The sequence below is a fragment of the Ceratocystis lukuohia genome, assembly GCF_044167205.1.
Source record: "Ceratocystis lukuohia strain C4212 chromosome Unknown Supercontig4_pilon, whole genome shotgun sequence".
NCBI lineage: Eukaryota > Fungi > Ascomycota > Sordariomycetes > Microascales > Ceratocystidaceae > Ceratocystis > Ceratocystis lukuohia.
Genome location: NW_027263523.1, coordinates 1192524 through 1207583, shown reverse-complemented (window position 1 = coordinate 1207583; position 15060 = coordinate 1192524). Strand labels below are relative to the sequence as shown.

The following is a 15060-nucleotide window of genomic DNA, read 5'->3' as shown; positions in this document are numbered from 1 at the left end:
TCTCGTGACTATCTGTATGCGCGCGACTAGACCAGGTAAACAATAACGAGCGCAACTATATTGGTTTAAATACTAACGCCTGCTATGCTTGTGCTGAGCCTGGCGGCGCCTTATCGTTACACAGACTTACCTGACACGGCAACCCTCCCTCCATAGGAAGAGTGAGGCTGCTACCACTACGACGATCTGTACCACAGCACAAATGGATATCAAACCCCCGTATCACCTCAGCGATGACTCTAACGGCCACTACCTCAGCCATCTTCTTGCCCAGACACGTACGGGGCCCACCGTTGAAGACAGGGAATTCGGCCGCGCTTCTATTAAGAATCCTTGGAATTCCCTTTTCGTCAAGCGTCAGCCACCGACTGGGCTGAAACTTTTCAGCGTCGGGGCCCCATGTGGTAAATGAGCGGTTCATAGCCCATGGACACCAGAGCACGATGGACTTGGCCGGCAGGAAGGTCCCGTCGGGTAGCGTCGTAGCTTCCTCAGCCTGCTTGATTTCGAACGGCACCGGTGGATATAAACGCAGGGTCTCGTAAAACACGGCAAGCGTGTAAGGTAAGTCCTGGATTATTGGTGGGCCGGTTAACGCGCCGATTTCTGCGCGCATGCATGAAACTACATCGGGGTTTTGCGCAAGCAGGAAGAAGACCCACGTTAAGGCTTGGGCCGTCGTATCCCTGCCAGCAGAGAGATAGTTAAGCGCAGCATCAGCAACGATTTTCTCGTTCCCGATGCTGTCTAACAGCGAGTGAATTAGACTAGCACCGCTGATACTACCGCTCCCCCGCATGCTGGCTTTATGACGGGCAGCAACGGCAGTAGCAACAATTTCGCGGCCGTATTGGTGCACCGCGGCAATGCTAGCGCGCATGCGTCCGCCAGTAAACAGCTCAGTCAACTTCCACAGAGGATTTTGCACGCGCTCTGCAGTCACCCCACTAGCATATTCAAAGGCTTGAGTAAAGTCATCACCAGTGTGCATTTCCATGCCATACGCCATATGCCCCATGAGCTGGGTGGTGATTTCGTGGAAGAACTCCTGCAGGTCAACGATCGATGTGTCGTGAGCGTTTTGCCGCAGCTCGGCCAAGCTTGCGTCTAGGATACGAGGTAGCTCGACTTCTGTCAGAGCCTTGAGATTAGCAGCATTGAGAAAGGAAAGGCCTGCACGACGTTGCAAACGCCAGAGCTCACCATCGACATTGATGATGCCGTGGCCAAACAGGTCCCACGAGCGCTCTTTAAAGAAGCTCCCCTTGCTAAACAAGCCGACATGCTTGAGCACGAACTCAACATTAGCGGGACTACTAACAACTACACCGGACGGCAGGGTTGGCACCGAGACTTGTAGAGTTTCGTAGCTGTACTGCTGTTCACAACGCGTGAACCAGTGGAACAGAGCAAAACGATCCTGCAGAAACAAAATGCCGTTGCCGATCAATGGCAGGGTGTTTGGGGCTCGACGAAGGGGCTGGCCATGGCGCTTGATGCTGGGTGAGTTAAAGATAGAGTAAAGGGTCAGGCAAGCTCCGGTAATAAGAGCAGCCCAAATAGCTGATGGCGGGATAATCTGGAGAAGGGCCATTTATTTTATGTAATGGCCCGGCAGCATTATGAAGAATTGGAAGGCTCCGTGAGTCCACTCCCCAGATGTTGTCGCATGAATTGACCAAACCATTGACAAAGCGTAGAGAAGATTGTGCAAGATTACGGGTCACGTGATCGGATGTTGATAGGGTTTAAACTAACCCTGAATGTATAAGTATCTGGCTGTAGTAGGACTACTACCGCTGGTACTAAGCACGCCTAGTTCTATGGTGAGCACTGTGCTATAGACTATCCTATGCTATAACTCTCCCCCTTCAAGATTATGATTGATAAGTCGGAAAAAGGTGGTACCCGACAGTACGTCTGAGCCCCTGCTAAATTTGTGTGTAAGATCTAGACCATTATGGGCTAATGATCTTGTTTTTGGGGTTTTCTTCGTTGAGGCAAACAAAAAAAGAGAAAAAAGAGAGAAGAAGAAACACTGACAGGACTCACTGGATTGTGGGTGGGTGATGATGAAAGGGGAGAGGGAAGGCGAGACAGAAAGCTTCCGCATGTGTCAGGGATGTCTCCTATCTTGCATGCTCAGCCACTCGTCGACTTTGAAAAAATAATCGACGGACATATGTATTTGTACAAGGGCCATAGTGAAGGACAGGGGCATTTTATCCAGATGACGGTAGACGGCCATTAACAAGCGCCGATGGTTTCACAAAAACACAAAGGGGTCAAACAACCTTTCTCCCACAGTGATGGCATGGCACACAGATTTTGTCAAGTTGCCATTGACGCTATGGGGAGGCAAGTTGGGTTTAGCTAGCTGGTTGAACAAGCGGATTGGGGGAAGCTAAGGGAGGGGGCAAGTGAAGCTTACTGCTTCCGTTTTCCAAGTCTGCGTCCATATCTGCTCCCATCCTTGCGTTTGTCTGTCTCTTGTGCCTACATGTAGAGGCCATGGATGCAAACACATGAGCTGGGATGGGCCGAAATCCAAAGGGGGAGGCGAGACTGTGGAGAGGCGGTGTGACCTGATTGCAACTTACTCTCTTGTATACACTCTAGAGAAGTGATCCAACCCGCCACACAGCCGACCACAAAGTTTGCGATGGAGAGCCTGAGGACAAGGAGCAGGATGGGAGGAGGAGGAGTTGCTGCTATACTAGAAGAATCTGCCTGCCTAGTCACAGGACAGCTATTACATCACCTAAGGGAGGGGACACGCTTAAGATGGATAGGTAAGGTGCCTTGGTGTCAGCCAAGGGTTGCCCCTCTGGTTAGACGCTCGCCTGCTTGTTCCTTGCAGTTGCGCAGATGCACTTGTGCAGGATTGGCTCTAACGTCATTTTCGGCCATTAGCAGAATCCAATTTCGTATTTGGTTCCATCAGTGAAGGCAGAAGTTTGCTTACTGTCAGGTTCATGTAGCTTTGCCCGAATTACCAAGTACGCTGTGCTGCGCATGCTGTGCTGGCATGAGAGGGAAAAGGGGGTAAATATCTGCGGACACCAGGAGCTTTGGTATTCGCACAGCCCTCGATTCGCGAGAGAGTTTGGCTTTAAGTCTAAGCGCTGCTGATTCTAGCATATTTTCAGTGGAATATAGGACTAGCTATCTAGTGGTCGGGCTAGATGTCAAGAAAGGACCACAAGCCACACCGATAAGTTGCGATGTCTCTCTACTTAATTAGGCAGCCATAATAGATAGATTGAAGGGGGATGTGCCGTTTTCCAAGTCAGGGTACCCCAAGCGCAAGGAAGAAGACCTGCATTGATATTGTTCTTGAGACAAGACACTGACGGAGGCCGTCAAAAACGGACGGACAAAAGAAGCCGATCTGATAAGGCGCGGTAGGAGAACACAACTGACCATGGAGACAATAGGAGTTTCGTGCAGTCTAACTGTCCAACTATAGGCTGAAAACACTTAAAGGTTTTAGTAGATGGAAGCAGGACACAGTGTTGTTTGATTATATTGTTGTCCAAGTTGAAGCAGACGCGGCTGCTTCAATTTAGACTACGAACAACACACATTAGGGTCTATATCAGACGATTAGGGTTGCTTACGTAACACACAGACCCATATCAAGTCGCCAACAGAAGCGATATGTTCCCTGTTGAAAAGGACAAGTGCGTTCGTCTTTATTGCTGCTATATTTATTGTTTCTTTATCGGCTGCCCTGCTGGCCTGATCCTTGCAGCTAGAAGAGCAGCGCATGAATACACCATGCCTAGTTCTCTTTTCTGAAAACCCATGAAACCTCGAGCTTCGAGCTATACTGGCCTGTTGGCGGCTGCTGTATTACCAGGGCATCAAGGTCATGGGCCATCAAGACAGGAGCCAGCAAAGACGCAAAGCCATACGTGTCTGAAATCTAATCTTGATCTGACTCTTCCCGGGACGTTTGGTGCTGCAACGGCATAAGCAAGACACTATCGGATGGGGAATGCAATACGGCAATGTGGGATGGATGGAGGTGCTGTAGACCCTGGCGCAGCACCTACAGTGCGTCAAAGGGTTGGACGAAGGCATTGGTGAGTTGCATGTCTTATTCTTTCTGGCTGTTGTATTTGTTCGGAGGCTTAATTGTGGACGCTTCGAGGGAAAAGAAATGCACTACTGACCATATGCACATGTTTGCCTTGGCCTTAGCCAAAAACAATAAGACGTCGTATTTGATCACCAGCTAGGCTATACTGCATTGCATTGCCGCTTCTCTGCGGATACCTGAAAATAGGGATGGACCGCCAACTAGCAAGAAGGACAGAAGGATTTCTGTATAACAAGCCCGGCCGGGCTTGCTTCCTGTCGTTTTACTGCTGCCTAGACACTTCACATCCATGCCAAGGCTTATTCCATTTCCAGACCAAGACAGGCCTAAGGAAAGACATACACATCATTGACAAAGCCGCCGGGGCACACACGAGACGAGACGAGGGAGGAGGTCGGCGTTCTGCCCCTCCGGCACCTGCAAGTTGCAACAACAGCGCCCGTCTTCGCATACTTCCCATCGCTTGTTGGTGTAAGATGATGGAATTATATAAAGAATCGGGCGCCCCTAGCAGCATAGACGCAAAGATCTCCAGGAAGAAAGCCTTGCATTGTTGAACCATTCTTGGTCTCTGATTTTTGGACTCCCATTCTTGGCTTGGGAAATAAGCCGCCCGAGAATTTACTTATTCCAACTTTCCCGTTTCTCCGTTTCTCCGTTTCACTTGTTAATCTTTTTTGTTACCTATTTATTTCCCCATTTCTCACGTTAAACCCGGATTTTCTCTTTGTTTTTTTGGCTTCTATTGCTGGCACAGCGCGTCTGTCTTTTTGAGCACAAACACTACAAGCATAAAGCCTAAAGCCTAAAGAAAAGCAAAGCCAGCTCTTGCCATTTTACAGCGCAAAAGCATGGCCACAGCCCTACGCCAGATATGGGCGCTGATGTCCAAGAACTTCCGCATTCTGCTGGTTCGACATTTGTTGGGTACTATCGTCATTGCGTTCGTGTCACCGATCATCATCACGGCAGTCTTTAGCTTTGCAAAGAATTTGTTCTCATCTCCAGCAGAGTATGGTGTGGTAAGTTTCTGACCTGGCGAAGGATGGTGCCATCTGCCCCAGCTCCTTGTGATTCTTCTTGACTGTCCTATCACGTGCCCACGCGAATTTTTATGTTTACTAACAACCCTAACCCTTATAACAGGGCTCTGTACGACCTATCAGATCTTTGCCTGAAGCCCTTGCCCTTGCCGCCGATGACGATCGCAAGACCATCGCGTTCGTGAACAACGGTCTCACAGGCGGCGACATCGACAGTGTAATTGGCCAGATCTCTACTATTGTCGCCTCCCCAAATGTCAGGACTGTTAATCTCACCGATGCCGATGATCTGGCTGTCCTGTGCCGTTCTTCACTACGCGGTGTGAGCCGCTGCTACGGTGCTGTTGAGTTCCACTCGTCGCCATCAGAAGGTTCTGGCGGAACATGGAACTACACGCTGCGCCTTGATGGTGCGCTGGATGCTACTCGCATTGATATTAAGAAGACGGACAACGATGCCGAGACCTACGTGCTGCCCCTCAAAAAGGCTGTTGATACGGCCATTTCCTCTGTCGACTCCGATGCCACAACCCTGCCTCAGGCCATGGACTCGCTGCCATACACAGATATGACGAGTAAGGAGCGCGATGACGAAGTGACGCAGAACTACCAGGAGGCCGTCATCAATTGGATGGGCGTAGTGCTTGCTTCGGGGGTGCTTCTCATCACCTACCATTTGACCGGCTTCATGACACAGGAGAAGGAGACTGGCATGTCGCGTCTGATCGACTCTATGATGCCTGTAAAGAAGCGTTGGCACAGTATTTGCATGCGAATGTTTGCGGCCCACATGTCGTTCTCCATCATTAATCTTCCCGCCTGGATTCTTGGGGCCATCATCATGCGCCAGGGTGTCTTCACACACACCTCGCCGTTGATAGTAATCTTATTTCAGATTCTTGCTGGCCTATCTATGGCCTCCTTCTCTGTATTCGCTTCGGCCTTTTTCAAGAGTGCCCAGATCAGTGGAAATACTACCATCATTGTGGCTGGTGGCTTTGCAATCATGGCCCAGATGCTGGGTGATCCCAACTCTGCCACTGTTGCGATTCTTAGTCTGATTTTCCCGCCATGCGCCTACATCTTTTTTGTTGTGCTGATGTCTCGCTTTGAGTATGAAAGGATTGGAGCCAGCTTGATTGAGAAGCCGCCGACTGGCAAGGGAAAGTTTGAGCTTGTGGGCATTGCCTTCTGGGTCTTCCTGCTTATCCAAACTATTGTATATCCTATTCTGGGCGCACTGCTCGAGAACCGCCTATACGGCCCTAACAGCCAGGCACGACAGATCATTGTCGACCCTGCCGAGATTGAGAAGCGAGATATGAAGGACACAGCGCTGGTTATCGACAGGATGTCCAAAGTGTACACGCCCTCTCGCTTCAACACTATGCTTTCGTGCTTTCAGAAGCCTAAAGGTGTTGTGACTGCTGTCAATGAACTGTCCCTCAATGCTGGCCGTGGCCAAATCATCGTCCTCTTGGGCGCCAACGGAAGCGGCAAAAGTACCACGTTGGACGCTATTTCTGGCATGCACCAGCCCACGTCTGGCTCTATCACCATCGATGGCACTGGCGGCTTGGGAATTGCTCCGCAGAAGAATGTTCTCTGGGATGATCTCACTGTTGAAGAGCACATTTCCATTTTCAACCGTCTCAAGTCCCCTAATAATCAGGCAACTAAAGAAGAAATCCGTGCTCTGATCGAAGCCGTCGACCTTGGGAAAAAGCGGACGGCCCTGTCCAGCACTCTCTCCGGTGGCCAAAAGCGCAAACTCCAGCTGGGCATGATGTTGACGGGTGGAAGTGCTGTCTGCTGTGTAGACGAGGTCAGTAGTGGCATTGATCCGCTGAGTAGACGCAAGCTGTGGGACATTCTGCTGGCTGAGCGCGGAAAGAGAACGATCATCTTGACTACACATTTTCTTGACGAAGCCGACCTTCTAGCCGACCAAATCGCTGTTCTCTCCAAGGGCGTGCTGAAAGCCAAGGGCGCCTCAGCCAAACTCAAAGATACGTTGGGTGGTGGCTACCGTGTGCACGTGACGACTCACGGCCACATAAACATGACGCCCGAAATTCGGGGTGTCGAGAGAGTCGTGGCTTTCGATATAGTGACGTATATAGCGCCGTCCTCTGCTCTTGCGGCACAAGTCATCCGGGAACTAGAGAATATTGGTCTGAACGACTACCGCTTCTCTGGTCCAACAATCGAGGACGTGTTTTTGCGCATGGCTGAGGAAATTCATCAGGAGTCTGTCAAGGGCTTCCACGAGGGACCGCCGACACACGGAAACCAAAGCGCTGACGGATCTAACCCTGACTCACGTCTAAGGCTGACTCAGGGCCAGCCCACAGGCTACTTCCGCCAGGTTGCTGTGTTGTTTAGAAAGAGGTTGACAGTCCTTAAGACCAGCTGGATCCCGCACTTTATTGCTTTCGTGATTCCAATTATTGGTGCTCTGCTGACGTCTCTGCTGATCAAAGACCAGAACGCGACTGGTTGTGCGCCGAGCGACTCAAGCGATGATGAGGGTAACGAAGCTGACTTCAAGGCCAGCGACCTTGGCTCGCTCCTGCTCATTGGCTCGTCCTCAGCTATCACCGACAATGTGCTGCGGACCTATCTAGACTCTGGCAATACTAGCTTTTCACGATATGGAGTTGTGCCTAGCTACACTCTCGTCGATACTATGGCTCAGTTTACGTCTGGTATTGGACAGAATTACAGCTCCATTGCACCTGGTGGTTTATTCATCCCCTCATCGTCATCTGATACTGCTACTCTCGCTTACAAGGCCAATGACTACATCACTAATGCGTTAATATCGCAGAACACATTCAACTCATTGATGTCAGGGCTCTCTATAAATACGCAGATTGAATCGTTCGCTACACCTTGGAACCCGTCGATGGGCGATAGCTTGCAGCTTGTCTTGTATATGTGCATTGCTCTAGTCGTTTCGCCAGCTTTCTTTGCTCTTTACCCCAACATCGAGAGACGCGCTCTGATTCGCAGCTTTGAGTACTCCAACGGTGTCCGCCCTGGTGCCCTTTGGCTTGCCTACACTGCTGTAGACTTTTTGATTTTCATTGCTTCTAGCGTCGTCGTCATTGTCATCTGGGTTGCCATGTCTGATGCATGGTTCCATGTTGGATATCTCTTTCTGATTATTCTGCTCTTCGGCCTGGCTTCGATACTTTTGGGCTATGTAGCCTCGCTTTTCGTCAAAACACAACTGGGTACGTACGCCTACGTCGCTGGTTTCCAGTTTCTAGTGTTTGCGGTATATTTCATCGCCTATATGTCGACTCTCAGCTTTGCCTCGGTAACTAAGGTTGATGACCAGCTTTTGCTGGTGCACTACGTTGCGTCGGCATTCGCTCCTATTGGTAGCATTATCCGCGCCTTGTTTGTAGCCCTCAATGTCTTTTCTACTACCTGCGATAACCAGCAGCTTGCTAGCAACCCCGTCGCCATCAAGTACTACGGCGGCCCTATTCTGTACCTAGTTCTGCAAACGATTTTGTATACCATAATTCTACTGTCTGTTGACGGCGGTGGTACTGCTTCGTGGTTCCGCAAGGTCTTTTCGCGCGGCAAGACTCCTGGGCCAGGCAACGACACTGAAGATGGGCAATATTTTGAGCTCAAAGAGCCCGGCAGCTCAGTTGGCCTGCAGGTGCAAAATCTGACCAAGACGTTTGGCAAAAACACGGCGGTTGATAACGTTTCGTTTGACATTCGCAAAGGCGAGGTATATGCCCTACTCGGTCCTAACGGAGCTGGAAAATCGACAACTATCTCTATGATTCGCGGTGATTTGCGTCCATCGGGCAAGTACGGCGGCGATGTTTTGGTGGAGAACTTTTCTGTCACCAGAGACTTGGTTTCTGCGCGTGCCAACCTTGGCGTGTGTCCTCAGTTTGACGCTATTGATCGCATGACCGTCAAAGAACATCTTGAGTTCTATGCCCGTGTGCGTGGTGTTCCTGACATGGAGAATAGTGTCTCTGCCATCATCTCTGCTGTAGGCCTTGGTGCCTTTGCTGCGCGCCCTGCACATGCACTGTCTGGTGGCAACAAGCGCAAGCTTTCTCTTGGTATCGCACTTATGGGCAACCCTGGCGTTGTAGTGCTCGACGAGCCCTCATCGGGATTGGATGCAGCGGCTAAGCGAATCATGTGGAAGACCCTGCAGAATACGGTTCCTGGCCGGAGCATCCTACTGACCACCCACAGCATGGAAGAGGCTGACGCTCTGGCTGGACGTATTGGTATCATGGCTAAGCGTATGCTGGCATCAGGCACTATTGACGAGCTGAGAGCCAGATTCGGTGATGCGCTGCATATCCACCTGGTTAGCAAGACGGCCCCACATACGAGCGATAGGGAGATGGCACAGCTTCAGCGCTGGATCCAGGCGAACCTGCCGGACGTTGTAATGCAGGGTAAGCTTTTCTCTTTCCTCCCCCCCCCCCCCCTTTTCTTTTTACTCTCGATAATGAGTTTCTAACAAGTCCTGCTACAGATAAAACATACCATGGCCAAACCCGCTTCTCCGTCCCTGCCAGATCCGTTCTGGCTGCTACTGGCGGACCCACCAATGGACAAGCTAGCATCAGTGCTGCTGGTTCTGCACCTAGCGCTATTGGCCGGTTGCTTGTCCTCCTTGAGGATAACAAGGACATGTTGGGTATCCAGCACTACTCTGTTAGCACCACGACGCTGGACCAGGTGTTCCTGGCGATTGTAGGCGAGCACGATGTACAGGAAGAGAACTCAGGCGAGCATGAGAAGAGAGCGTGGTGGAAGCGCTTGTTGATGAAGTGAGAGGAAGGTGCTGTTTCTTAGAGCCGAAGCCAAGGCAAGACAAGGCAAGGCAAGTCGCTGGACTCTTCTTTCTTTTGCGTTCGGTAATTCCCTTTTTTGTTCTTTCTCAGCTAGCGTTGAACTACTCCGGCGAGACGGTGTACTTTGCTTTCTTTTCCTTTTCTTTTCCTTTTTTTTTTCTTGTCATTCTTTCTTGGCTTTAGTTATCTCTTCCCTTGCACACTTCCTAATGTTGTACCATATGTTGCATTTCTTACACATAGGCTACCTGTCTGCTTATCCTCTGATTTCCCGAGGTTCTATTCCTTATTCTTATTCTCATTATCTATTATTTATACATACTGTTTACTGGCCCATCCCAACTCTCTTGTCGCATATTTAAATCAACATTTCGGGCTTCTTAGGCTCGCTCTATTTATAGACCCGCTGTCTCTCGGAAGGAATTCCCTTTTGAGAGACGTATCAAATCGGGATCGTGCACTTCAGGTAATTGCCGGTTTCTAGGTTTGTCCATTTTTGTACGTAGCCTTGCAGAAACCAGTTACATAAGTCCCTCCCGTCTTGCTATTTATGTGCACTCTATCAATGTCAAAACGTTCATGACCAAACCTAGCTCAGCCCCATTTTTTTTTACTTTTTGCCTAATCTACCCTACCACGAGATAATTTCTCAGCCTTGTTCATCATGTTTTTGTTTATACAGGATCGCACACAGCCAATCGGGACAACTTGTGGCGCGGCGGTACTACCAAACCATTGTGTTCATTGTAACATTGTGATACCGTGACGTTATGTGTTAGCAAGCTATACGGTCTCCTCAGCTTATTTAAAAACCTGCAACCCCGCTTCATTCCCATCTGAATTCCTGTCACTTTTGTCGAGCAGACCCTTCAGTATCGCGATCATCAGCCGTTGCCCAAAATGCCGTTATTCCCCCGTCTACAGGTGTTTGAGATCGACGACCAGGAATGGTATAAGCTAGCTTGTCAACTTGTTTCTTGGCTAATACACTTCCTTGCTAACGCTCTGCCCTTAGGTTCCCGCCCTTTCTACGCACATATGTGCAGAGCGCACTGACTGTCAGCTGGAACACCGCTGTGCCTTTTAACCATAACCAGGCGCCGTCACAAGTAGCTGCTAAACTCCTGCTCAGATACTTAGGCCCGGCCATCAACCAATACCGATTCATCGACTTTTGTGCCGGTGCTGGCGGTCCGACGCCCATGATCGAGGCCAACGTCAACGCTGCGCTGGACGCACGCAATCAACAACGTGTGCCCTTTGTCATGACTGATCTGCACCCAAACGTATGGGGCTGGACGCTGGCTGTTGATGAGGCAAATGCGCGCGAGCGCCAGCTTCATGGGGCTGCGGGCGAGTCTATGCTAGGCTTCGAGAAGCAGAGTGTCGACGCGGGAGATGTGCCTAGGCAGCTGCTACAACGTTGGACTGCCGATGGCGGAAAGGTGTTCCGCTTGTTTAACCTTGCCTTTCACCATTTCGATGATGAGCTGGCCCGGCGGATTCTGAAGAATACCGTCGAGACAAGCGATGGCTTTGCGTGAGTCTTGATTCGGCCTTTTCCATCTGGTACCTCCTACCCCACAAGACCTGCACCGTACGCTGACTTTGACCTCTTTTTCCACAGCATTTTTGAGCTTCAGAAACGCTCAATCTCAGGCTTCGTGACTGTTCTGATGCTCGGTCTTGGCACACTGCTCCTAGCACCTATCTATGCGATCAAATGGCGTTCACCAGCCGTTCTCTTTTTCACATACGTCATCCCAGTTTTGCCCTTTGTGATTGTCTTTGACGGTTTTATGTCAGTAATCCGGACACGCACAACGGAGGAAGTCGAGCTGCTGCTGCGTACGTGTGGAGCAAAAGATGCTGAGGACGGCAAGTGGGTGATCGAGAATGGCACAGAACAATTCGTATGGCCCTTTGCTAGCGTGAACTACATAATGTGCGCCCCGCAGAAATAGGCGGAAACAGACGGCACAGACACAATAGCAAGTGCGAGGCTTTTGGTGAAGCAAAGACAAAGAGTGCCACGCCCATAGTACAGAACAGATTAATTGTCAAGTATTGAATTAACTCCAAGGTTATACGAACTAGCGAACTGCGGCTATGTGCTCTTCTGTCACACAGAGAGAAACTGCCAGACAATAAAAACGAAATGAACCATAATGATTAGACCTCAAGACATGCGCAGGTCCCAGTATATATAGAACCAAAATCAGAAACTAAGAACAAGAAAACAAAGGCCCTGGGATTAAATAGGGCATGAAACAACCGACTTCTGGAAAGCGTGTCTGTTATCCTGCTCTCCATACTCCTCTCACTTCCCCCCACCTTGCTGGGCTTTGCCCCCCCGACATCCCCTTTCGCATCCATTCTCTGCTTTTGTGCTCAAACAGTAGGGCCGGCCTTGATTACATCCTCTGTCGCTTCACTGGCATAATTCTTAAAGTTCTCGTTGAATAGGGTAGCCAGCTTGACCACCTCGGTTTCGAAGCTTTCAGCGCCCGCAGTCCATGCAGTCTTGGGGTTCAGAATTTCTGCTGGCACGCCGGGGCACGACTTGGGAACCTTGAGGTTGAAGATTTCGTACGTCTCATACTCAACATTCGCCAACTCGCCCGAGTGGATTGCGTCTAGGATGGCACGCGTGTACTTCAGCGGGCAACGTTTGCCGCCCTGCGTGTAGCCGGCGCCGCACCAGCCGGTGTTCAGTAGCCAGGCGCTAGCCTTGTGGGTTTCGATCTTGTCAGCCAGCATCGAGGCGTAGCGCATGGGGTGCAGTGCCAGGAAGGGCTGGGCGAAGCAGCTGGAGAAAGTAGCCTGCGGCTCGGTAACGCCATCCTCGGTGCCAGCCATTTTACTGGTGTAGCCCGAGATGAAGTGGAACATGGTCTGCGAGCGGTCTAGCTTGCTGATTGGCGGCAGGACGCCGCGTGCGTCACATGTCAAGAGAATGATGTTGCTAGGATGGCTTTCAGATAGGCAAGGGATCTTGGCGTTGCTGATGTACTCGATGGGGTAGGCACACCGGGTGTTTTCGGTGAGCGTAGAGTCGTCATAGTCGACAATACGTGTCACAGGGTCAAAGACAACATTTTCAAGAACAGAGCCGTAGCGAATAGCACCGTAGATATCAGGCTCCTTCTCCGCAGAGAGGCCAATGCACTTGGCGTAGCAGCCACCCTCAATGTTGAACACACCATTGTCACTCCAGCAGTGCTCATCATCTCCAATGAGGGCACGGTTGGGATCAGCGGAAAGGGTCGTCTTGCCGGTACCTGACAGACCGAAGAAAAGGGTCACGTCACCCTTCTTACCCTCGTTAGCCGAGGAATGGAGAGTCAGGACGTTGTGCTTGATGGGCATTTCATAGAATAGCACGGTGAATACACCCTTCTTCATCTCGCCAGCGTACTCAGTGCCCAGGATGACCATTTCCTTATCGGCAAAGTTGATGGCTACTGACGTGCCTGACGTCATGCCCTCGGTGTAACGGTTGGCGGGGAACGAGCCAGCGTTGTAGATGGTGTAGTCGGGGTGGAAGTGCTCGAGCTCCTCAGGAGGAGGGCGGATCAGCATGTTGCGCATGAACAGGGCGTGGTAGGCACGTGCACACACAACCCGAACGCGGATGCGGTACTTTTCGTCCCAGCCGGCATAGCCATCGACGACGTAAATGCGGCTGCGTGTGTTGAGGTAGTCAACGGCACGCTCGCGGTTGATTTTCCAAGTCTGCGAAAGAAAAAGACAAACACGTTAGCATAAAGCGACGAAAATTTTTCATAGAAATAAGAAGGTAGCATGACGCGTGAGTCTGCTAGTGTTTAGCTTTAAAAGCGGCAGGTACGTCAAATGTGGAGAAGCCGATGTGGGGCTGCGCCGGAAGTCTGCAGGGGTATCTGCAGGTTTTCAATTCTTCTGCTTACCTCGGGAGACATGGCCTTATTCACGGGACCCCACCATATGTCATTCTCTGACGAAGGCTCCTTGACGATTCTCTTGTCGAGGGGCGAACGGCCAGTCTTCGCGCCCGAGTAGGCGGTTAGAGCTCCACTGGAAATGATGGCAGTGCCGGTCTCGTAGACCAGAGCGTCCTCGTAGAGTGAGGCTACAGAAGCATTGGCGACAATAGCGACACGGTTGTAGTCGATGTGGGCCTTTTCGTGCAGCTCCTCCTCTATTATGTGTTAGACGTGTGTTACGAGACAATAGTAGGGAGCAGAAAAAGACAAAGACTTGAGACTTACCAATCTCAGTGTGTACCGGGTGAGGTTCCACACCAGCAGGGTGGAGGCCGGTCTTGTTGACATTGCTGGCAATCACTTGGAGCCGTGGGTTAGCAAATCTGGGATTGGGATATTTGCGATAAAACATTGTGAATAATAGTGGGTTTTTGGGTGTGAAGGAGAGTCGAAATACTCACTGGTGAATGTGTAAGGGATTTTATAAGTTTATAGTGGAGGCAAGATGAGCAGCTCTCAGTATGACGTTTTCAAAAGTAGGCGAATAAGACGGCCTAAGAAATAGCAAAGTTGGAGAAGAGGCTAAGACCAGAGTCAGATGGGAAGATGGAAGAAGGCAAGAAATTTAAAGCAGAGGTGAGCAGTGATAGAGATAGTTGCAGAGCTAAAGCTCAGGATAAAGAAGGGGAGATGAAGATGGGGATGATGTCGATACTCAAGCTTCTTTTTTTCCTCTTTGGCAAAGGGGGAGGTCTTCATCTTTATACAAATGTACATCGACACCTACACTACCTACAGAACCAGCCCCAGCGTTGTGCCATTAGCAGTATCGTGGGAGTCCCCGGTGAGAATCGGGAACTGGAATATACCATAATCGCCTCGGAACCAGCAAACTAAGGAGAAACGGAAACTAGGGGGGGGGGTGTGTCTTGGAAGCCTGCCACTTAATCATTGGCCGTATATGGCGTTAAGCTTGGGTCCAGGCCCTAGCCATGGCCATACAAGTTCTTCATAGGCTTGAATTGCTTGTGTTTGAGTCCCGGTCGACCGTCGCGGGCCAAAAGTAATCATACGTTTTGTAACATGCCCATGCCAAC

General features: G+C 50.5%; 4 protein-coding genes across 4 annotated transcripts; 2 read left to right on the top strand and 2 right to left on the bottom strand.

Moving 5' to 3' along the window:
• Positions 1 to 82: 82 nt before the first annotated feature.
• Positions 83 to 1594, bottom strand: HOO65_040330 (Cytochrome P450 94B3; the record flags this gene model as incomplete). The annotated part of the gene is made up of 1 exon (XM_071000632.1): positions 83 to 1594. One exon carries the CDS (start codon positions 1592 to 1594, stop codon positions 83 to 85), a length of 1512 nt encoding a protein of 503 aa, XP_070859173.1.
• A 3362-nt stretch (positions 1595 to 4956) lies between these two features.
• On the top strand, positions 4957 to 9978 carry HOO65_040329 (ABC transporter; the record flags this gene model as incomplete). The annotated part of the gene is made up of 3 exons (XM_071002474.1): positions 4957 to 5127; positions 5252 to 9596; positions 9677 to 9978. 3 exons carry the CDS (start codon positions 4957 to 4959, stop codon positions 9976 to 9978), a joined length of 4818 nt encoding a protein of 1605 aa, XP_070859172.1.
• A 920-nt stretch (positions 9979 to 10898) lies between these two features.
• HOO65_040328 (uncharacterized protein) lies at positions 10899 to 11962 on the top strand (the record flags this gene model as incomplete). Its single annotated transcript, XM_071002926.1, has 3 exons — positions 10899 to 10948; positions 11014 to 11538; positions 11587 to 11962. 3 exons carry the CDS (start codon positions 10899 to 10901, stop codon positions 11960 to 11962), a joined length of 951 nt encoding a protein of 316 aa, XP_070859171.1.
• A 427-nt stretch (positions 11963 to 12389) lies between these two features.
• Positions 12390 to 14375, bottom strand: HOO65_040327 (Phosphoenolpyruvate carboxykinase ATP; the record flags this gene model as incomplete). Its single annotated transcript, XM_071002696.1, has 3 exons — positions 12390 to 13733; positions 13928 to 14178; positions 14249 to 14375. 3 exons carry the CDS (start codon positions 14373 to 14375, stop codon positions 12390 to 12392), a joined length of 1722 nt encoding a protein of 573 aa, XP_070859170.1.
• Positions 14376 to 15060: the final 685 nt, after the last annotated feature.